Source organism: Lemur catta, chromosome 13 (genome assembly GCF_020740605.2).
Source record: "Lemur catta isolate mLemCat1 chromosome 13, mLemCat1.pri, whole genome shotgun sequence".
NCBI lineage: Eukaryota > Metazoa > Chordata > Mammalia > Primates > Lemuridae > Lemur > Lemur catta.
In genome coordinates this window covers 62,492,637-62,516,632 of record NC_059140.1, presented here as the reverse complement: position 1 = coordinate 62,516,632, position 23,996 = coordinate 62,492,637, and the positions used below count along the sequence as shown (strand labels likewise).

Below are 23,996 nucleotides of genomic sequence, written 5' to 3'. Positions count from 1 at the left end.
CTCCCCCTCCCATTCTGATTTTGCTTAAATGGCCCGTTATTGTTTTGATGTGCATTGGCCATTTCACTGACAAATTTCTCATCACTTTCTCCCATAATAGTTAATTTTAAAAATCCATCATTTTTAAGCATCATTTTAGGCATTGTTCTTTCAAAGTAACATAAAATATGATAGACTTTTTAAATGTGCATACCTCCATGATTCAGATTTTTAACATTATAATGTTAAAATGGTGAAATGTAAAATGCTAAAAGATCTACCATGTGATTTTTTTTTGGGGGGGGGGAAGCTGTTGTGTACTCATATCCAAATCCCATTTTTATTAATAACAGCATTATATTTTATTAAATTTCTTGACTCATGTTTCATACATTAGCTAGATTCTTCCTCAAGGGACCTGCACACTTGATCCGTATTACAATAATGTCTGTGCCGTCTTAACTACATTTTTCTAGTTTGAAGGTCAGGTTTGAGGGGAGGGACCCCTTCAGAGTTGTGTTAACAGGACCAGTGAGGCAGTTCATCATGCTATCAATCCTCTGTTTCAGAATCAAGAGGAACTTAAAATCCCTTTCCACCAGGAAGAGCAGATATGTCTGGGTAGGGCTGTCACAGGAGTGTCCAGTTGCTGGGAGCTCATGACAGATAACAGGCCCCTCTGGCCCAACTCCAGCTTCCTGTTCAGTCTGGAGAGCTGAGCAGAGTTAGGACTGGATGCTATTAACTAAAGAGAGCAGATTCTTTCAGCAAGAGATTTGGAGTTCCTGCATTTCCTCTGGCCCTAATTCTTTTATGCAAAACTCACTCAGGAGCAAGCCCTGAGAGATGGCGGCCTCTCTGCACACATGGCTGGGCCGGTCCCTGCTCCTCCTGGAGCGCAGCCCTCTCCCATCTCAGATGCCAGGGAAAACCAGGGACATGGGGAGGGGGCCTGGGTGTCCTAGAGGGTAACCCCCAAACTTGGGAGTAGGGGGCACAGATGCAGCACCTCAGAGATGGCTTAGGGTTGCCGGCCCAGAGTTGGGGCTTCAGGGGCTACAGCTCAGGCTTGACCCCCAGGCCACCATCTGACCTCCCTTCTCTCTCCCTCATCCCCAGGTCAGGCTCCCTCCTGGACTAGGAAGAAGGAGCCTCCTTCCTAGAAGGAAACCTGTGACCCCACGCCCACCTCCCAGCCCTATCCCCTCTAAGAAGAACCAATGATTAACTTTTCAACTTTAACACCCAGGGCAGGAAATGAGAGTCCTCCGGGCCACCCCAGCCAGGGCAGGAGATGAGATAAGGCCCAGGTTATGCTGGTGGTGGGGAATATAAAATGCTAATTATAAAAGATAGGAAAAAAAAAGAGATTTGGAAAGGCAGTGAAGAAAAGTGAAGACAAGAGGAGCTCTGAATAGGGAACACACACTTAACATCTTTAGTCTCCCTGTTCTGATGCTTTCTTTTTTAAATCATCCCTTCCCCCACTACGCTACCATATTACTGGTAGTTAAAAGACATATTTCAACCTTTATGTTTTTCTCCAGTTGTGCTAACTTCCTTCCATTCATTGTTTGAGAATGCCTCCCTGCTGTTGGCAGACAGTGGGTTTTCTGGGAAGTTACTGGTGCCCCTACAGAAACTACAGTTTATGTGAACACTATGTGGAATTGAGTGGCATTCCCCAGAGCCAGCTGCATATTTTTCCTACTTAAGAAAGGCCCCCCCTTCCTTTGAGCTGAATGGAGGTAGCTTGGAAGGTATTGATAAAACTCTCCCTTTTTCTCTCTTTAGGACCCGAAGATTAGCACAAGTCTGCCTGTTCTGGATCTCATTGATGCCATTCAACCAGGCTCCATTAACTACGACCTTCTGAAAACAGAAAACCTGGATGATGAAGAGAAACTCAACAATGCAAAGTAAGTAAATAAACCTGAGACCAGGAGGGAAGCACCCACCTGGCCACTGGGTAGTTGTGAAGTCTAATGCCTATGACTTTGTGCAGACACCTTATTTTCACTATTATGCTTTGCCTTCTCATGACTTATGATAGTCTTACCATCATTATTTTGGATATGGTACCATAGCAGTTTAAGTCTCCTAGTGTTAGAATGGGAGCAAGACAAAAAAAATATATTCTTAAAATTGATAATCAAGCCTATAGTTTCATGAAACCAATTTCCTAATCCTAATCTATAGGGGATTTCCAAATTAAAGTTTTTATATGGCAAGCCCCAGATACAAACAGCCCATTCATGAATATTCGTGGATAAGAACGTGCAGCATTAGGGTTCAACACCAGAGTCTTCACCAGCTTGAGGCCTGCTCCCATGTGCTTTACCATTCAGGTCACCTGCCAAACGATTCCTCTAGAGCAAGGGTCAGCACACTACAGTCTCTGAGCCAGATCTGGCCTGTTTTCCACTTTTATAAATAAAGTTTTATTGGAACACAGCCCCATTTGTTTACATATTATCTATAGCTGCTTCCCTGCTACAACAGCAGAGTTGAGTAGTTGCAACAAAGCCTGAGATATTTACTATCTGGGCCTTTGCAGAAAAGTTCACTGACCTCTGCTGTAGAGAGGAGCCTTTCTCAGAGCATGTTGTGTCAGTTTCCTAGGGCTGCCATAGCAAAGTACCTCTAACTGGGTGGCTTAAAACAACAGAAGTTTATTCTCTCGCAGTTGTGGAAGCTAGAAGTCTGAAATCAAGATGTTGGCAGGGTCGATTCCTTCTGAGGGAGACTCTGTCCCCTGTCTCTCGCAGCCTCTGGTGAAGGTCTGCAATCCTTGGCATTCCTTGGCTTGTAGATGCATCACTCCAATCTCTGCCTTCATGTTCTTATGGCCTTCTTCCTGTGTGGCTATCTTTCCTCTTCATGTGTCTCCATGTTTCTTCTCTTCTTAAAAGGACATCAGTTATATTGGATTGAGTCCCCACCCTACTGCAGCATGATCTCTTCTTAATAATTACATCAGTGACAACGCTATTCCCACATAGGGCCACACTGAGGTGCCGGGGGTTAGAAGTTCAACATATGAATTTGGAAGGGACACAATTGAACCCATAACACAGGTCTAAAATTGACAGGTATCCAGTGCCCAGCATCTTTGTTTTGTATTCCCAACAGGGCCCTTCTCTCTGTTCCCAATTCAGGAAACTGGGGACCTATGTTCCCAGGAAGCTGATGTTTAATACAATCTAATGGAGAGGAGTTAACAATTAAACTGTAATTACAATAGAGTGTGATGGGGGTGTGGAAGGGGGATTCAGGGTGGCCTTGAGGAAACAGGAGGTAGACTGAGCTCTTTAGAGCAAATAACATCCTACCTGATCTAAGTTGAAAGGACAGGTAGGAAGGAAGGTAGACAGGTAAAGGAGAGAAGAAGAAAATTCCAGGCAGGAAAAAGAACACATTTGAAGACCCAGAAATTAAAAAAAAAAAAAAGCCTTGAGCCCAGATGTTGAAGGGGGACATGATTAGGTTTAAGGAACTTGACAAAGTCATACAGTTTTTAAGTCGTGCAGCTGAGATTCAAAGTCTGATGTCAGAGCTCAGGCTCTAAGCACTCTGCTGTAGAGGGCAAGGGGCAAGAGACAAAATTTCTTATAAAAATGGATAAAAGGAATTACACAAAATGCTAAGATTGTATGTGATTTTTTTGAAGCTTCTTTTTGATTTTCAAACAATTTTCCCTCTATGTTTTATAATGGAAAAGTTAATTTTACTTCATTAATAATATAGAGGAAGTTATTGACAGGTAGACAAAGGGAAAGAATGGGACTTCTTCTGCCTGCTGCTCTTACTTTAATTTGCAAAACAGAGTAAGAGTAAAGATATTTTAGGAGAACAGGGAGGGAGTGATGGGGTCTTGGTGGAGTCCAGAATTCTGGAGTAACCATAGTTCTTAAGAGGTCACCGGATAATAAATGAGGTGAATAAAAGAGCTGCCAGGTCGTAGTGTGGGCTCATTTGAAAATACATTACAACTAATAAAAATTATCTTCATAGAACTATAAATAGAGCAAAAAATGTTCTGATGCAGCTATTATAAGTTTATGTGAAAAAATATGGAATATAAATCTCTGGCCATCTTATCTTATAGTGCCATAAATAAGTACATGTATATGTGGGCAAGCATTGGAATGGAACAAAGAACAAAAGAATTGATGTGTCAGGTCAAGGTATTATATATACATTTTTCTTCTTTTTTTCCTTGTAAAATTGTTTCTCTAGTTGAAATATAGTCTGCAAACTTTTCCTAGTACAAATTGTAGTGCAGTTCTATGACTTTCTCTGCCATGCTACTATATAGCTCAAGACACTACTCCTGGGGTAGATATCCAAGCAGTAGGGAAGGTCTCGGAGGACAAATAATACATTTGATAATATTATCATGATCTAGGGGGCAAGTCCAGTGCTTTGCCAGGAGCTTTTGTTGAGCCAGACTTTGTCCACAACAGTGTGAGGGTACCGGTGACTGGCTCCAGCTACTGCAGGAGTGAATCCTGACCTGCACGTAGAACAATTGTCACTGTGTTCCTGAGGGGTCCCCGTCATGCTTTGTTGCTCAGGCTCTCCTCATTTTCCCTCTTTTCTCCCTTTTAGGTATGCCATCTCTATGGCCCGAAAAATCGGAGCAAGAGTGTACGCCCTTCCAGAAGACCTGGTTGAAGTGAACCCCAAAATGGTCATGACCGTGTTCGCTTGCCTCATGGGGAAAGGAATGAAGAGGGTGTGAGCCCATGGGGCAGGGTAGGAGGCAGCATGCTCACTGCTGACCACGCAGCACAGGATGCCCCCAGGAAGCATGGGGACAATTCGAGCCGTTCCAAAGTTCCCCTTGGTGACATTATGCAAGATTCCAAAAAGCCCATACTTGTACAGCCAAGTAGCTTCTCCTGTATTTGACAAAAAGTGCTTCATTCTTTGCAGAAGACCCAATCGCCTATGAATATTTTTTTATTCTTGATGTATTTGCTTCTTTGAAAATCTAGGGAAAAAAGAAGTTATTTTCCAGGCACGCTTCCTGCTTTTGTAGTAGTCAAGGATAGAAGAAGCTGCAGTGTTATTAATTTTCACATAATCTTTCAAACCAGTTTAATGTGGCTGCCTTTTTCTTTGGTCAAAGAGGAGGAGGGATCATCAGACCTGCCCTAATACCTGGTACTAGAGGTTGACATTTGACCTGTTACAAGACTCTCTTTCTGTCCCCTTTTCCTACTCTCTCTCCCTGTGACTTTGATCCTCACCCTCTCAGAAATTTGCCTTCTCTGTGGCTCACCTCTTCGGCCATCCTTGTCTCTGGGCCACTGGAACATCTGACGAATCGTTCAGGCTGTTGAGGTCCCAAGAGTCTCTGGTAGCCCGTAGACGTAAGCCTCATCATCAGAGCCTTTCCTTAGAACTGCAGTCCCAAATGTCATAAATTTTTGGTTTCTCAGCTAGTAGGAATCCCTGTGTTTTTAACCCTAGAATCTGGACTCAGACCAGATCTAACATCTTGAATACTATGTCCTCAAGGTAGATCCTTAACTCTTGGGGGAAGGTTGGATCCAAGGAGAGTGTAATGGAGCATCTGACCACTAGGGGGCACCGTGGAGCTATAACTAAGCATCCTTAAGGGTGCTGCCTCTCCACGTATTTAGCCTGCGTGTTAGATCTAGTTATTGTGATATGGCTAAATATTTGTTGACATTTGGAAGCAATCCTGCTTTGCTTTCATTTTCTCTTAGATCTTAGCATATCTGATTGCTGTCAGGCCATATTATCAATGTTTACTTTTTTGGTACTCTAAAAGCTTTTTGCCACCCCTAAGCCCCAGGGAGTAATATGTGCCAATGAATAGCACCCCCCTCCCAACCAACCACATACCTAGCCAGATGTCAAGGGTAGAAAGAATATATGCTGGATAAGAACTTGCTTTGTGAAGAGCTAATTTACTGGACGTTTAAAGAATTCCAAAACAAAACCAGAAGAACAGTATGACTTTGAATAGCTTTCATAGATTAAGCAACTTCCACAAAAACCAACTGAAGGCAAAAAGCAACAGAACATTGTGAACCAACACTAGACTCCCTCTATCATGCTGAAAGGGTTCATCATCAATGAGGTATCTTTTTTAAGGGTACTATGTAATGGAACTCAGCCATTTTTCAAAGCAATTGAAATGCATCACCCTGGATCTGTTCCTTGGCAGTGGGCTCAGGGAGCCAATATGTGGCTTCTGCCAGCCCATAACCGGTATTTTTGCTGCTTCTGAATGCAAAGTGGTTGGCTTTGACTTTAGTCTGAACTTAATGTAGCCTCAGATGATTTTTTTTGCCCCGATCTGCCTTCAGGAAGGAAGTATGTTACTGCCTTAATGAAAAATGAAGAGAATATTATGCTCAAAAGCTTTCCAAATAAAATGTTCTGTATACTGGGTGTCTCTGGATGTTTCCTTTTTGAAAGTTCAATACCAGTGTACTATCATTCATTAATTCATTCTGCCAATGTGCACGGAGTGCCTAGCATGTGCTAGGTGCTGTGCAAGGTTTTAGGAATATCCCTATAACTGAGGCAGTCATTGTGCTCAGCTGATGGGGAAAGACAGATGTTAAACACTGAAAATGACAGGCGTGATAAGTGACGAGGAAGGGCAGAGTGAGATGTGAGCTTATGACAGGAAACACAGTCTGAGAAGAAATAGTGTAGCTGAAAACTGAAGATGAATTTGCATTTAGTTAGAGTAAGGAATGAAATTAAGTTGAGACACAAACTCTCAAAGATTTTGAACCTGTAGGAGCAGAAAAGTGTGATACGTTTCCTCGCCCATCATCAGGGTCACAGATGACACTCCTGTAACAAAAGACAGGTTAAAAAAAGAAAAGCATAACAAATGTATTTAATCAAAGTTTTATGTGACATGAGAACCTTCAGAAATGAAAACCCAAAGATGGAGGGAAAAACTGTTCATTTTCATGCTTAGATTTGGTGAATGGACAGCGGGGCAGAAATGTGATTGGACAAAAGGGTATGACCTAATGGTAACAAAGGGGGAGGGGGGACCCACAAGGCTTGTCTGATGGGACTCTTCATGGCCTCTCTGTGTAGCATTCCTTCCCGCAGGGATTGGGGCAGGATGCCTCTGGAACAAGAGTCTTGTGATCTACCATCAGACAAGGTAAGTCAGAGGATTTCTTAACTGCCAGCTTGCACGGAAGAGCAGGGGAAAGTTTAAGTAATTCTAGATTTTATGGCTTGCTTTGGAGGACAGGGGTTCTTGTTTCTAGGACCCACCTTGGGGAAGAGGAATTCTGATTTCTACAAGTCACTTCAGGGGAGACCGGCCGTCAGGAGAAGGTCGGAGAGAGAGACTTCACTTCTGAGGCGGTTTCTGAGGCTTTCTGGTCTCCTTTAGTTCAAAGTACTCCAAGAGCTATAGTTTCGGATTTCACTTTCTAAGCCCCGACAAACCCAATCATAAAAGTCAGGCTGAGGGATTGGTGCAAAGCAACTTCTAGAGTGAGCTGAGAAGGAATCCTGGGGTTGGAAGTGCCTGGGGTGTCCTGGCCAGCTTGGCTTGGCCTTACTTTGGCAGGATTTGGGGTGTCTGTAGGGGGCATGCTGAGAAATTCCACTGCAGCCAGCTCCCTCTAGGTTGGGCTGCTGGGACAGAAGTGGGCCATGGATTTGGCGCGATCACACATTGTCCTGCGGAGGAGCCACACACCCACACAGTGGCCAGGAAGCTGGGCTTTTGTGGCTAAGCTGTGTGCCCTGGCTTCACCAGCAGCTGCTTCTTGGAGGTGGCTCTTTGCTGGCCTGAGCACTCCTGCAGTTTCTACACTTAGGAAGTAGCTGTCTTCCCTGCACTTCAAGAGGCTACAAATATTGTGTTGCGGATTTTTTTTTTTTCCTTTTGGTACCAGACTACATGGATAGGTCTCATGAGAAGAAAAAATAGAAAGACTGGAGAGATACAGGATAGCAGAATAAGTACTATCAAGGAAAGAAAACTATCTTGGAGAAGAGAAGACTAAATGAATACACCAGACTAAGCATGATAATTTTTTCTAAATTTAAATTTTTATTATTACATTTTAAATCCAAGTATGGCATAAGAAATTAAAATTGCACCAAAGTGTGTACAGTAGAAAGGGGGCCACCTTCCCACCCCTGTGCCTAGTGGTGTGTTTTGAAACTAGTTCTTAACAGCTCACTGGAGCCAACTGAATTTTGTGCACCTATTGTTAAGCCATCGTTAGCTTGATGTTGGCCAGGAAGGGGATATTTATATCACAGAAATTATCAAACTCTACAACTAGGGCTTTTTATCCCCAAAGAACTAGTTTATCAACCCACCACTCCCTCTGTCCCAGCCTCTCTCGGTTCCTCTCCTAGTCAGCAACCTCTGTTACCAATTTCTTTCGTATCCTTCTAGAAATATTCTATGCACATATCACACACACACCTTTTTTATTACAAATATTAGTGTACCATAAACATCATTCTGCATCTCATTTGTTTCACTTAACACCGTATCTTGGAGATTGTTCCATGTTGGTACATATATTAGTAGATCTGCCTCGATCTTTTCAACAGGTACGTGGCATTCTATCATATAGGTGAGCCAAACTGTATTTAACCAGCGGCCTATAAATGGATATTTAGGCTGTTTCAATCTTTTTCCATAGCTACTAAGGCCACAATGAATGATATTATAACTACTTCTTGAGCACAGAATGTTAATTTTTAATTCAACAGGTACTTACCAAGCTTCTGCTCTAGCAAAGGTGTTGAACATTGGGTAGTAAAGCCTGGATTCCCTTAAATTTCCTCAAATTTTCAAAGAACCCTAAGCTGAGTCTGGTGCTGGAGTTGACCCCCAACTTCTCCATTTGGTGTCTGAACAGCATGCCAATCTGGCAAGGAGGTAATGTGCATCACATACACACACACACACAAACCATAACAAAAAGCAGAATGCAATAAATGCTATCACAAATTTGTAAATGAAATATTATGGGAGCTCAGGGGACAAATTAATTCTGAATGAAGCATCAACAAAAGGTTTTGGAAGAGCTCAGCCGTGACAAATGAGAAGCAAGCAGGCATCATGCCTCACACGTGCTAATATCCTTACAGAGCCACGCACGTGTCTAGATTTTAAGAGCTCAGTAACTTTTAAAAAATTGATATATATGAGTTATAAGCAAATGTTTCCTGAGCGTAGGGGATGCTGAACAGAGAGAAGTAATTACGAGAAAAGTTGTTAATAAATAGACTTACCTGGCGAGTTTTTAGAATAGGATGGATTCTTGTCTGTCTGGAAATTATGACATTAGGACCTGTCTGATATGATGTATTGATTAGATAGCCTTTGAAAGTCTCAGCCAACCTGGTGATTTTATTCAACTAGACTCACACACACACACACACACAATCTAATCTGTCGCTTGGAGCACAGTTGTGGTCTGGATTGTAAAGACTGTGTAAACTCTTAGCCCACCTTAGATCAGCCCAGCTCAGACTAGCGCTTAATGCATGAGAGGCCTTTCCATGTGTTCCAGTGTCCCTGGGATGGCTCCTGGGCCCACCTTCCTGACAGTTACTGCACCTGTCGTCACTGACCTCTGTTCTCTTTCCAACCCAGCTTACCAACAGTCAATGCCAGCAGGGCTCTCCTGGTGAACTTGACATTGTTCTGCCCAGCACGTCCCCGCCAGCCTCACAACCCAGAAAGCAGAGCTGATGCTCAGGACAAGTCAGCAGTGTTGACTGATCCTCTTGTGAAATCTGGTGACTTTGACAGTTTCCCAATAAAATTCCTGTAATGAAACTCTCAGCTGCCAAGGATGGCTCTTTACTCAGTGTCTTTCTCCCTATTCTGAAAGGCAGACTTTACCACTTGAGCCCGTGAATGAGTGACCAAAAGAAAACAGTGTAGATGTTTTCTCATGCCTAACATCTGCACATATTTAATAACCCTCCTTATGTCAGGTACAAAAACATAGATAATCCGGTCAATGCCCATTATCTCCGTATCAACAACTTAGATATGGGTCAGCAAAACAGCAGTCATTTTTATGCTATCTCGCATGTTGAAATTGGGGATTTCCGGTTAAATTTATTTTGGTTAATAGAGCAATATCGTATCAGTTTTGGAATAGAAACCTTTAGAGAATGAGAATGCAAGCAAATATTTAATTCTAAAGCTATATGGACTCTAACACAAAACTTGACGATTCAGCAGGCATTTCTGGATTTGGCTCCACCGTGGGCCACTGTTAAGAGTCTCAAACATTCAACCCTCCTCGCTCTAAGACTGGTGCTCGGACCAGGGGCCCCGGGAGCCGGTTAGATACGCAGAATCTCAGCCCCACCCCAAACTGCTGCATCAGAATCTGTGTTTTAATAAGATCCCTAGTTGATTGATGTGCACATGAAAGTTTGAGAAACACTGTCCTAGAAGAATAGAGGTCTCCTTGAAAGATCTACAGTTGATAGGAAGCTAAATTAGCCAGTTTTAAATTAAATTACACTTTCTTGGTTGCACTGGACCTGAGAGATTAATGTAACTTTCCACCAGTAATCACTGGAGGTAGCCAGGGTGGCTCTGTCCTCTATTTGGGTGTGTCCTACACCACCCAGCTTTGCCCTTCGGTATCCCCCTTGCCCTTGTGGCACACGCTGCTTGGCACAGGGGCAATGAGCTGCATCTCCTGGTCCTGCTGGGCACATTTAAGGTGCCTTTCAGCTCAGCCTTCTCTTGCTGGCGGCCCAGGGCTGCCCCTTTAATGGATCTGACCCAGTCATTCAGGTCTTCCCTGCTTATCCCTCCACTGCCTACATCAAATCTGCTGGCTTTTCTCGCACCATCTCTGGAGCAATCTCTCTATGACTTCCCATGACAGACAGGGAACTTAGCAAACCATTCTGTCCGAGGCCCTCCAGTGCCTATTCTTTTCTCCCCCCAAACATGTACTTGGCAATGACTTTCTGGGGTTCTAACTTAACCATTGCTATCTTTGCTAAATGCCTAATGTCAAAGGGAGAGGAGAAAGTGTCTTCCAAATACGGTGACTATAATATGTAAGAGCGCTTAGGGAAAAAGGCTGATACCCTTGAGGAACTAAAGACCAGGACAGCTGTTGGGGAGCACGAACTGCCGTATTATAAGGAACAGGTGGGCTAACAAAAGGCTGAGGAGTGATTCTCAGACTTTAGCATCCTTAAGAATCACCTGGAGAGCTTGTTAAATCCTATCTTGTTAATCCTATCTTGCTCTATAAGTCACACTTTCCAGATCCCACCTTGAGACTCAGTGCTTGGAGGGCTGGTGGACCCAGGAATCTGCATTTCTACACACATCCTAGGAGACTCTGCAGCCTGCGACTCGCAGACCACACTTGGAGAAGGCCTGGTCCAGACCAGCTGTTCTCAACCCCACTACACGCTGGAACTATCTCAGGAGCTTTAAAAAATGCCGATGCCTACACCCCTCCCCACGAGACTCTGATATAATGGGTGTGATGTGCAGCCGGGGACTCCAGTGTGCAGTTCAGGCTTGAGAACCGCTGGTCTCTCGCCTGGGGCACTGCTGCAAAGGGCAGGCCTGGGTAGAGCACCTTAACAGGTGAGCAGAACAATCAAAGGGAGTGTAGATTCAGAAAGACAGGAAATGTTCCAAAGATCAGCCTAGCTTGCATTACAATTTAAACGTCCAATCAACAAGGATTTGCCTATCTGGGTGTCAGGTAACCCTCTTGCTGCCCTGGGTCTCAGGCTCAGTCTTCAAGCCAATGTAAGGCGCTTAGAACCTGAGATTGAGTTCTCTGCCTTTAGGCCTCAAATCCACCCCCCTTTCAAATGGCTTCTGAGACAGGAGTCCTCCTTCCTCCCCCTTAGTAATGCAGGAGGCCAGATCCCACAAGCCTTTGTGTAAGTTATGACTGGTTCACTTTGCATGAATAAACATGAGAGATAATGTGTGAAGGGAAAAAACATTTGTCAATTATGTGTCTTCAAAACCTCCTAAGATTATGCAGCTTTAATGGCTGAATGATTTTGAAAGGAAAACTTGTAAATTGAGCTGCCCCTGAACTCATAATAAAAAGGCATTAAATTAATTGACTCTCTCAGTGCTTACTTAACAAGAAGCCTGACCTGCATGTCTGAGTCGAGGCTTGCAAGGTCTTGGTGGCACCAGCCCTTAGCTGCAGGCTCTGCAATGTGAGAGAAAAGTAAGGCAGACGGCTCATCGCAGGGGAGGTTATCTTCATAGGTATAGTCTTAATAAATATAGAGGGTCAGGGCTCTTCGAGAAATACTTGCTGTATTATTTTTGCCCTTTAATGTTCCAGATTGGCTGGAGAACAAACGTACAAATTAGCTGGGTCCCAGGGGGCATGATTCAATCAGATGGATTGGCCAGAACTGGATTGCCTCTGGGGTGGTGACTTATCCCCTCACTCTCAGCAAGGAGCAGAGGAACACTAGCTGTTCCCAAGGTCATGTCGAGCTGGATGAGGCTCCCACAGAGAACACACTGACACTGGCCTCTGCCAACTCCCTTTCTGGTTAGATAATATAAATGAGAAGTGTTGAGAACCCATTTTGTTGCTGCTGTTGTTTGTTTTTGCCAGTTGCTTTCAAATGTTACCCCATTTAATCCTCACAGTAGCCCTTTGAGGTAGGTTAAAGAGGAAGCTACACTTCTGAGGAGCTAAGAAATTTGCCCGTGATTATGTTAGGTAGACAGCTAGGGACTTCCGGCCCCTCCTGGGGACGAGAGACTGCCGCACCTGGGGGAAGAAGGAACACCCTACGAATCTGCCCATCGGAACTTAGCGTGCCGCTAGCGGCAAAAGAACGCAGAGGACTCTCTAGCCCACGGGCCAAGCAGCACAGGTACAACAGAGTCTGGAAAGCGACCTAGAACATCCGGCTTTCGGAGGGGCTCATGGGAGATCCGCATGCGCAGTAAGACTCTGGTCATATAACTCCCAACTGTCCATCAGTGTGGTTCCACGATGATGTCTGAACTATGAGGAGGTCCCTACCTGGACGGACACTATAAAACAAGACCCAGACATAACCAAGGTTTCTTTTGCTACGACAGGAAGTCCAGTCGCCATCTGTGACGTACGTATCTTGCTCTGTAAACCTATGTGTTGCTCTTGCTCTATAATCCTATCTTGCCCCCCCCAATATATTTCACCTGGTGCTTGCCTTACTTTGGTGTGTCTGCTTGCTCTTCAGCCAAGAGCACACCAAGAACGGAGAACACAGAACGAGATCGCCAAACCCGACAACTGAACAACTGGGGGTGGAGTCCACCTGATCTCACTTCTGTGTTCTTTTCACTCCCACCAGAGGTGCCGGTATCGATACAGGGGCACCTCAAAAGGAGCTGAAGATTGAGAAAACTTGTCTTTTTCTTTCTTGTTCTCTTTCGTTCTTTCTTAAGAATGAGAAAACTTGTCTTTTTCTTTCTTGGTCTCTTTTTCTTTCTTCCTTTCTCTCTCTCTCTCTTTCTTTCTTTCTCTCTTCTTACAATAAAAATCGACTTTTAAGTGTCAAATTTGAAGAATTTTGGTAGGATACAATTGTGTAACTACCATCACAGTCAAAATATAGACTATTTCCATCATTCCAAAAGATTCTTCTTGACCTCTTTGTAGTTTAATCCCTTCTCCCCAGCTCCAGATCCTGGCAACAAACAACTAACCAATTTTCTGTCTCTGTGATTTTGCCTTTTGTAGGCTTCATATAGATGGACCCACACAACATAAATCTTTAGTGTCTGGCCAGTTTTACTTGGCATAATGCTTTTGAGGTTCTTCCACCTTGTTGCATGTATCAGTGGTCTGCTCCTTTGACTGTCGAGTAGCATTTCATTGTTTGGAAGTACTACAATTTGTCTATCCACTCCCCAGGTGATGGACATTTGGATTGTTTTAAGTTTTTTTCTTACTATTATGAATTAAACTGCTATAAACATTCAGATTTTTTAATATTTAGCTGCTATGACATTCAGGTCTTTCTGTAGACAAATGTTTTTATTTCACTTGGGTAACTATCTAGAAATAGAATTCCTAGAACATATGGTAATTATAGCCCTAACTTTATAAAAAATTGCCGAACTGGTTTTCAAAGTGACTATACTATTTTGTATTCTGACAATGTATGAGAGTTCAAGTTGCCCCATATACTTACTTCATGTGAAGTCCAATTTTCAATTTTTTCACCTGTGATTTGTGTTTTTTGTATCCTACCTAAAAAATCATTGTTTAACTCAAGGTCGAAAAATTTTTCTCCTGTTTTCTTCTAGAAGTTTTATAGTTTTAGCTCTTATATTTACATCTGAGATCCATCTTGAATTTTTTCTAAGGTGCAAAGTATGGCTCCAGATAAACTCTTTTGCATCTGGGTGTCATATTTTTTCAGCATCATTTGCTTAAAAGACTGTCCTTTTCCAATTGAATTACCTTGACAACTTTGTTGAAAATCAGTTAGTCTCATATGTATGGGTCTATTTTTGGACTCTCTACTCTGATTGATTTCTGTTTATTGGACTCTCAACCTTATGCCATTTTTGCTTTGTTAGCAATCTTAAAGGAAGAGCATTCAGTCTCTTCCCATTAAGTCTGATGTTATGAAATGCTCTCTTTCAGGTTGAGGAATTTCTCTCCTATTTCTGGTTTGCTGAGATATTTTATTGTAAATAACTGTTGAATTTTGTCAAATTCTTTGTGTTCATATGGGTTTTTAAACTGAGTCTGTTGATACGGTAAATTACCTTAATTGGTTTTTAAACTGATGAGAGTAGATACTACACTTGATCTTAGCCAACAGGCCAAGAAGCAGTTAATTGGTTTTTGGATATTGAACAAACATTGCTTTCTTGTGATAAATCTACTTGGCCATGGTGCATTATTATTCTTTTGATATATTGCTAGATAAAATTTGTTAAAAGTTTTGTTAAGGGTTTTTGCATCTATGTACATGAGGGCCATATGGTTTGTAATTTTCTTCTTTATGTATGTCTTTTTCAGGCTTTGGTGTCAGGGTAATGCAGGCCTCATCAAATGAGTAGAGAAATGTTTCCTCTTCTTTCATTTTTTGAGAAGATATCGTGTAGAATTGGTATTTTTTGTTTTTCTTAAATGTCTGGCAAAATTCACCAGTGAAGCCATCTAGTCTTGGAATTTATTTTGAGAGGAAATTTTTAGTTATACATTCAATTACTTTAGTAGATATAAGGCTCTTCAGGTTTTCTATTTCATCTTGAGTAAGATTTGACAGGTTGTGTTTTTCAAAGAATTTGTCAGTTTTATCTAGGTAATAAAATTTATCAGCATAAATTGTTCATAATATTTTCTTATTTTATTTTAATGTCTAAAGGATCTGTAGGGATGTTCCTCTCTCATTTCTGATGTTGGTAGCTTGTGTTTTCTTTCTTTTGTCCTTGATCAGTCTGGCTAGAGGTCTATCAATATTTTTGATGTTGTCAAAGGACCAATTTTTGGTTTCATTCATTTTATCTATAGTTTCTTATTTTCTATTATATTGATTTCTAATCTTATCTTCATTATCCCCTTTCTTGTGCTTACTTTGAATTTAGTTTGCTTGCTTTTTTATTTTAAATTTCTTGAAGTGGAAACTTAGAACACTGGTTTTACACTTTCTTCTTTATAAGTATTTAGTGCCATAAATTTCCCAGTAAGCTTTAGCTGCATCTCACAGATTTTGACATGTTGTGTTTTTGTTTTCATTCAGTTTAAAGTATGCTCTAATTTTTCTTATGATTTCTTTTATGTCCCATGGACTTCAAAAAATAAATTATCTAATTTCCAAATATTTGTGGATTTTCTATATAATTTTCTGTTTTTTATTTGTAGCTTAATTCAACTCTGGTCAGAGAACATGCTCTTTATAATTTCAATGCTTCTAAATTTCTGAGTTTTCTTTTTTATGGGCCAGAATATGATCTGTCTTGGTGAATATTCCATGTGCACTTGAAAAAATTATATTCTGACATTGTTGGATGGGATATTCTTTAAATGTTAATTAAGTGATATTGATTGATAGTGCTATTCAACTCTTCTATATCCTTACTCACTTTGATGAAAGTAACTTCATGTGATTTCCATGCCTAGGGCATAAAATACAAAACAGTTCTGCCTTGCTTGCTGGAATACTTGTTCTTGAAAGCATCAAACCCCATGTAAGCAGTTCACAGGCCCTGAGGTTACCACGCTATGAGTAAGCCCAAATTAGCTCAAATGGAGAGGTCTCAAGGCCAGATTAAAAGAAAGAGATGTCTGTCTGACGAGCCCCCAGATGTTCTAAGTCCCCTGCTGTTCTATCTCCAGCCACTGATGACACCTTCATCTCTTACTTGACTGAGAAACTAGAAGCATTAACTTATTCAATGTTCAGACTTCCTCAACTATAAATTTATCTGCCTCTGTATGAATCCATACATTCCTCCCTCTCATTCCAGCAAAACTGAGCACCTGAATTATCTCCTACACCACTGGCCATGACCCATCTTCCTGACCTCATCTTTCTCCACTTGAGCCTTAATATTCTGTATTCTTCAGTGTTTCCACTTTTGCCCTCTTCTCATCCCAAACTCCACACTCTCCCAGGGCCATCTTTTCCTGCTCCTCTCTCTCTTTCTTGGTTCATGACATAACTAACCATCTACCCAGTGTCCATGCCAGAAATCTGGGAATCATCTTTCCTCTTCCATGTTCCTCATCACCTATACCCAGACAAGCACCAAGTCCCATCACTGCTAACTCCTTCTTAATTACTCTCATATCCATCTATGTCCTACCATTCATAGAGTCAGTATCTTAGTTTGATCTACCAATCATTTCTTGTCTGCTTTGTGATCCAAGAATTTGGCCCAGAAAATTTCTACAGATAGAAATTTATTATATTTTTAAATTGTGGCCTTATAGTTTGTAATCAGATTTCACAATCATTTCACATATAATTGGGAAAAAATTTGTTTTTGTGTTTTAATTCTGCATCAGTTTTAAGTTTACAGAAAAATTGATTGGAGAGTAGAGGTCCCATGTGCCCCTCCCACCCGTTTCCCTGTTATTTACATCTCATATTAGTGTGATACATTCATTATACTTGATGAACCAATATTGATACATTATTATTCACTAAAGTCCATAGTTTACACTGGAGTTCACTCTTTGTGTTGTATAGTCTTTGAGTTTTGAGAAATGTATAATGACATGTGTTCATCATTACTGTATCATACAGGATAGTTTCAGCTCTAAAACTCCTCTGTGCTTCACCTATTTATCCTTCCTTCCCTCCCACCTGAACTTTTCTAGAACGTCACATATTTGGGATCATATAGTATGCAGCCTTTTCACATGGGCTTCTTTCCCCTAGCAATGTGCACTTATGTTTCATCCAGGTCTTTCTCTGGCTCGATAGCTCATTTCTTTTTATCTCTTCACCCTTGCTCTTGTTTCTGTTTTGTTGGTCTCCTTCTACATATCTTCTATTTTTAACTTTTATGGGTCATTTTATTTTAGCCATGTAAGTTATAAAAATCATAGAGTGGAGTAAAAAATGATTTGCAAGTTTGACTTTCAGTGAGGGGTTTATATATATTTTTTCCTCGTATATATTCCTCTTATAAGTAAAGCACCAGAGCTGTGGCCCCGGGCTGAGATTAATAGCTAGGAACAACCACTAGAATAAGGAGGGTAAAAGAGAGGGTAGACAGCAAAAGCAAGAAAAAAGAAAAATCTCAGACCTGCTTACTGAAGAGGCAGTAATGAAGGTCACTTAAGACAGGGGAATAACTTGCAAAACAGATGATAATGTTATCAGGTTTTCACCAATGTAATCCCTTTGTCTTGTTCTCCGGAGAGACATTCTGGAGAAGCAATTCAAATTTCATCCCTACCTCAACTGCCCACCACCAAAATGACTTCATTTTTCTACAAAGTACAATTGAGCAAATGAATAATGTTTAGCATATATTCATTTTTATATTAAGATTAACTAATGGAGGTGACAGTAGAAATAAATAAGGAAAGGAAAACAGAGAAGTATAAAGGAAGGCATCAAAAAATAACAACTGAAGATGGACACAGAGAAAAATAAACAAACAAAACTACAGAAACACAAAGAAAAAGAGAAATGAAAAGAAATAGTGTATTTACTCTAATAGACAGATGCAGGGAGGGAAATTTCTAAGTCAAGACAATTCAAAGAAGTCATGGTTTAATGAGACTCCCCCAACCCCTGCTCTACTCACACCAAATGGTGGAAAAAATATAAAAGGATAAAACCCCAAAAGACAGCAAGTGAGAGGCCATCTCGAATACAAGAAATGGAGCAGAAATGCAGAGTAGTGACAGGCACTGATGTTGTGAGGCAGGCGGTGCCAGGCAGAGTGTGTCTGCTGTGGGGAATGGGGCCAGGCTAGGGTGCTAGAGGCGGGCGACTGCTCGGAGCCAGAGATGGAGAGCATTCTTCCCAGCTCGTGAAAAAAACGAGCAATAAAAATTGCTGCCAGACTTAGCAATAAAAATTGCTTCTGCTTAGGGTACAAAAAATTGCAGGCCAACATTATTCCCACCTTAACAACAAGAACCAGCTGGATAACCTCCAAAATCCTAATTTTTATAGCTCATCAGAGAGCTGATGCTGCAAGGGAAACTAATGAACCAAAATTGAGGGAAGGACAGGAGAGCTGAAAGAGATCCTGCCTGAGGCACAGTCATGCGGGGTCTGCCAAAGTCTGAGGGCAAAGCAGGAAAATTGAGAGTAATCCCGTGTTGGTTATGGTTCTCCAGAGAGAGAGAACCAATAGGATACACACACATACACACATACATATATACATACATGTATGCATGTGTTTATGTATATACATGTATGATATACATACATATATATACATATATAAAAAGAGATTTACTATGAGGAATTAGCTCATGTAATTAAGAGACTGAGAAGTCCCAGGATCTGCAGTCAGCAAGCTGGAGACCCAGGAGAGCAGATGATGTAAGTTCCAGTCCAAGTCTGAAGGCAGAAGATTGACATCCCAGCTCAAAGTCAGTCAGGTAAAAAGAATTTTTTTCATACTCATCCTTTTATCCTATTCAGGTCCTCTGTGGATTGGATGAGGTTAACCCACACTGAGCCTAATTTACAATCTACTGAGCAGTAAATTTAAAGATAGTATCTGGAAACACCCTCATGGACACATCCAGAAATAATCTTTAACCAATTATCTGGGCATTCCATGGCCCAGTCAAGTTGACACAACATCACAGCCCTGAAGACACTCTGAGCATTAGATTGAGTACAAGGGACAGTGGTCTTCTGCCCTGGGGAAGGGTCAAAAGATCTGAGAGAGATGACCTCCCTGAGGCACAGGTACTCAGGACCTGTGGACATCTGAGAACAGAGAGAAACCCCACGGGGAAGCCAGGCTTATACCGGGTGGGAGGCAGCAGCTGCCTGTGGCTGGGGGGAGGCAGGAGAGCAGAAAGAGACCCCTCCTATGGTACAGGAGCACTGGGTCTGCTGACAGGTGCAGGCAGGGCAGGAGCACTAAGACAAAGCCACCAGGCACTCTGGTCCCAATCAGAGAAAAGAATTTGATCTTGTCCTCAAATAATTCAAAATTATTAGTAAACAAAATTAACAAAGCCCATACCCAGCTCAATCCCTGCACAGATTAGTTCAATCTTTCATACTGGTGGCCTGAGAGAAGATATGTGACCTATTCTGGGCATGTATACTATTTACTTTAGACTATACTGTTATTTTATACATCATACCTATCATACAATAAAAATTGCAAGTATGTGAAAAAGCGTGAGACTATGTAGTCTAAATTAGACTTGAAGGATAGATTAGCTGATTCTAAGATAGCGCTGAGAAACTTACCCAGAACACAGCATACTGAAACAAAGACAATGATTTTTAAAAACATGAAAGGACAGTTATATGACGTGAAGGATAGATCGAGGAACTCCAGTGGGGGTCCTTACAAGGGACTAGCAGAGATACAATAGCTGAAGAAATAATAAAATGATTTTTCAAAATTGAAGAGATGTCTAAATCCTCAGATCAAAAGTGCATTCTGTGTACTGAGCAAGATAATAAAAAACAAATCCACATCTAGACCAGAGTAATGGATCTGAGCAGCATCAGGGATTAAGATAATCCCTTGAAAGTCATCAAGTAGAAAAGACAACTTACCTGCAAGGGAACCACAATTATCCGGACAGCAGATTCCTACCGTATAACGGTAGATGCCAAAAGATAATGTAGCAACTGTCATATTAGGATATTACATTTGGCTAAACTAGTATGTGAAAGTGAGGGCAAAATAAACTTATTGTTAAAGACACAAGCATAAAAGGTTTTTCCACCTGTAGCTCTTCACTAAGAGAACTTTTAAAAGATTGCTTCAGCAAGAAGAAATGTAATTTGAAATGTATTATTAATAATTTGGCTGCTCTTTTATTTATGTTGTATCCTATGTTTCTATTTACCCAGAGAGGAAACACAGGACACAAAATAAAGAAGAAACATAAGATACAAAATAGATTGCACAAAAGTTGATAAAATTTGTCAGTATATTTTAACTGTTGACTGTTTATTTTAAAGTTACCTTTTATTTATTTTGTTAAAGGTAAAAGTTACCTGGATCAGTTTTGCCCTCTCCCCTTTAGTGTGGTTATGTTATTCATTTAAAACAGGTTCATTTGTTTTTGTTTGAATTCTTTTTTACAATTTATTTGTTTGCTTGTTTTATGTCTGTATGTGAAAATTTAACACAGTTCTGAAATTCAGAACTATTCAAAAAGGTTTACCCAAGAATTGTCCCTCCTCTCATCTCTTCTGCCCTGTTCTTATTCCGTCATCTTTCCCACTGTGTTTTCACCTACCCCCTCTAGGTAACCAATCTCATTGATTTCTGGTCTATCCTTCCTGTGTTTCTTTCTCCACAAATGAGCAGATATACATGTATTTTCTTATTTTTTCTTCTTTCTTATATAAAAAGTAGTTTCAGTGGAGGAAACCACCTTGATCCATTAAATATGTTTTGATATCTTTGAACCTCAGAGGGAGAAGTTTGAAATCTCAATCCTTTTCTTCTCAGAAGTCCATTGTGGACAGGTTGATTTATTTTGCAAATTTACCCATCCTGACCTCAAGAACATTCCAATGCATCTACCAGTGGGGAGGAGGTAACCAGGGCTCTGCCCACTTACAGAATGCAGATGTGACCTTGCACTAGATAAAATGCTATATGATGCTCCCTTCAAAATGCTGAGTCGTGGGCCTTGATTCAGTTGATGGCTATTATGGTGACCTTCCCTGAATAAACAAGACTCAGAGTGACCTGTTGTCTTTACTGCTTAAACCAGCTTCCACGACATAGTATTCCTTTCTGTGGTTGGGCTTATCATTCCATATGGTCAAGGGAAAATCCTTTTGAATGGAGATTCTGTGACCATCCATACAAGCTCTGCCTCTCAGCATTGTTTTAGCCACAGATTTCAGGACCTCACCTTCTATGTTTTCACCTAAGTTAAAAATGTTGAAAAAGTTAGAGGCAAATGAGGACATTTTTAGTACTTCACTGGAGACCTCCCTCAACATGGGCTATGATCTGTTAGTCAATATCGTATGGCTACGGTTTATCAACAAACCAGACAAGATCTCCCTATATTACTATCCTTTTATTCTTGGCCTTATCTTCCCTGAGAAGTTAAACATTTTCTAGATAGTCTAAATTAAGAACAACTCTCATCACATTCTTTTTGAGGGTTCAATTATCAAGCAACAATCCAACTAAACAAATGTAGATTTCCCTTTTGGAGAGTAGAAAGAGAAGCTAAGTAGATTAGTCAACAGGAATGAGGGAACATCCCATTATATTTTAACCAGTGTGTAAAGAAGATTCTTAAGCAATCAACTATTGGGGCCTTTCTCTTCAGAGTAATTTTTGTACAGAAAATTGCCGTTGGGATGAAGCTTTGTAGCTTTGGAGTCCTTGTAGCCATCGTCCTCTTCTGTGAGCAGCATGTCTTCGCGTTTCAGAGGTAACCCAGTGGAATCCTAGTCTGTGGTGGGCCAGCTTCCACGCTCGTTTGCCTCACAGCAAACCAAGTCAGTGCACTGGTGTGGGGGGCTGGGGAACGAAATGTTAAAGTTTGAAGGCCGGCTCTCTCAGAAACTTTCCACATTGCCTTGACAAACAAATGGATTTCAGTACAATAGGCTGTCACTAGACATAGGGTCTTTTTCTTTTGTGACTGTAATATTATTGCTGTGAGAACCCCAGATGATATGTATGTTCAGTGGCTATGAAGATTAAAGAAATGGAATTTTTATGAAAGGTTATTTGTACCCCAACATGTCACATGATTTATATTTTTCCTGTCTTCACATATAAAATATGTTAACTATGGATCGTTTATTTTCCTCTCATACATGGAACACAGGAAGGAGAAGAGGGTAAAGGTCTTAAATGGGAGGTTTGGGTCATGCATGGTTATTCAGCATGAAATATGAAAGGAAGAATGGTTGTGTTATAAAGAACATATATATGAACATATCTAATTCTCACTTTGCTTAGTAGAATGATTCCCTTAGGATTTTCTGCCATAAACTACTTAGAAGAACACAAATGAACTCATGCCAAAGCATATATAATACATTATAATACATGGAGTGAGTAGTTCCAGGGTACATGTAATGTTGTAATTTACTAACTAGTCAATTTTTAGGCTTTTGATAATTGACATTGTTTCCTTTGGAATTATCTTATTCCCCTCTCCTCCTTTTTTTTCTTTTTCTTTTTTCTTTTTTTTTTTCCTATGACACCTTCCTTCTTCAATTATCTCTGAGACAGATCTTTCTCCTCTCATTAGTGAATGGCAAAGAGAGAAAGGACATGAGCAAAGGAATATACCAGGGACAGGGAAAATTCTACCAAAAAACTTTCTGGAGTCATAAATAACCATAGGTAACAGTTCAGAGGATAGATCTTGAGTCATGAACCTGAAGCTGTATTTACTCATGATCACTGAACTAACTGTAATTGGTTGATTCTTTTTTGTTCCGTATGATTGTCAAGTGTCAAGCAACAAATTTGATCATCAAATAATGATTGTGATTTAATTGACACAGGGGCCAAAATTTCTAGAATAATTGGTGACTCAGGTCTCTATATTTTATCAATAAAGCAGAGGACTGTGATTCTAAGGTTCTTGCTAGTTCAGATACTCCATAGCTTCATGATTGGCTTTAATTAAGGGAAAAGGGGAGGGAAGAAGGAAAGTTGATATCAATAAGTCCAACTTGCTTACTGCAACCAGTGGCAATATCGTTGACAGGGAGAGGGGAGGGAGGAAACCTCTGGTTATTTAAGTACCTATGTTTGCCTCATGTGCTTGCATTTGTCAGGGCTAGGCACTTAGAAATGTTACCTGTTTAAATGCCTACAATCCTATACTCTAGCAATCTTTACCAACAATTTACAGAGGAGGAAACTGAGCCTCAGGAAGAATAAATCAGTTGCCTAAGATCAAGCAGTAAGTGTGGAGTTTGGATTCAAACCCACTTTAGCCTCATTTCAACTCTTTGCACTGCACAGCATTACCTCTAAATAATCTAGAAATTAGGAAGAAAACCAGTATGAAGGGAGGTCAGTTCTAATCTCAGTGAGTTGGAGAAGACAGTTGGTTTGGAATATAGCCTGGAAGAGAGCCCTGGACTGGAGGTCCAATCTCATGGTCCTCACCTACTAGCAGCCTAAACATGGCCCCAGCGCCAGCCCAGCACAGGCATTGTCAGCTCTGGCTGTCGCGGAGCTTCGTGGGTGGGCAGATTCGCCTGCCGAGCACCATCTTCCTCACAGAGTGACCTAAACTCCTGGATAGGATAACTGGTAGCAAGACACACCAAAAGCTTTACCACATCTCTTCAAAATGAGTGAGTGTATACCAGCTTAGTGG

At 41.1% G+C, this 23,996-nt stretch overlaps 2 protein-coding genes and 1 pseudogene across 5 annotated transcripts in view; 2 read left to right on the top strand and 1 right to left on the bottom strand.

The window, feature by feature from the left end:
* LCP1 (lymphocyte cytosolic protein 1) overlaps nucleotides 1–6,403 on the top strand; it is a 53,643-nt gene extending 47,240 nt beyond the window's left edge. For all 3 annotated transcript variants that reach the window (XM_045567268.1, XM_045567267.1, XM_045567269.1), the window contains 2 exons: nucleotides 1,774–1,898; nucleotides 4,591–6,403. In XM_045567268.1, the coding sequence (XP_045423224.1) occupies nucleotides 1,774–1,898; nucleotides 4,591–4,723 (258 nt within the window). In that variant the 3' untranslated portion in view covers nucleotides 4,724–6,403. The remainder of the gene's footprint in view (nucleotides 1–1,773; nucleotides 1,899–4,590) is intronic.
* An 8,325-nt stretch (nucleotides 6,404–14,728) lies between these two features.
* LOC123649601 lies at nucleotides 14,729–14,836 on the bottom strand (annotated as a pseudogene).
* A 7,110-nt stretch (nucleotides 14,837–21,946) lies between these two features.
* The window catches only part of CPB2 (carboxypeptidase B2), a 41,714-nt gene continuing 39,664 nt past the window's right edge, over nucleotides 21,947–23,996 (top strand). The window contains exon 1 of one of the 2 annotated variants that reach the window (XM_045567265.1): nucleotides 21,947–22,079. In XM_045567265.1, the coding sequence (XP_045423221.1) occupies nucleotides 22,006–22,079 (74 nt within the window). In that variant the 5' untranslated portion in view covers nucleotides 21,947–22,005. The remainder of the gene's footprint in view (nucleotides 22,080–23,996) is intronic. The other variant, XM_045567266.1, reaches the window with a different exon arrangement.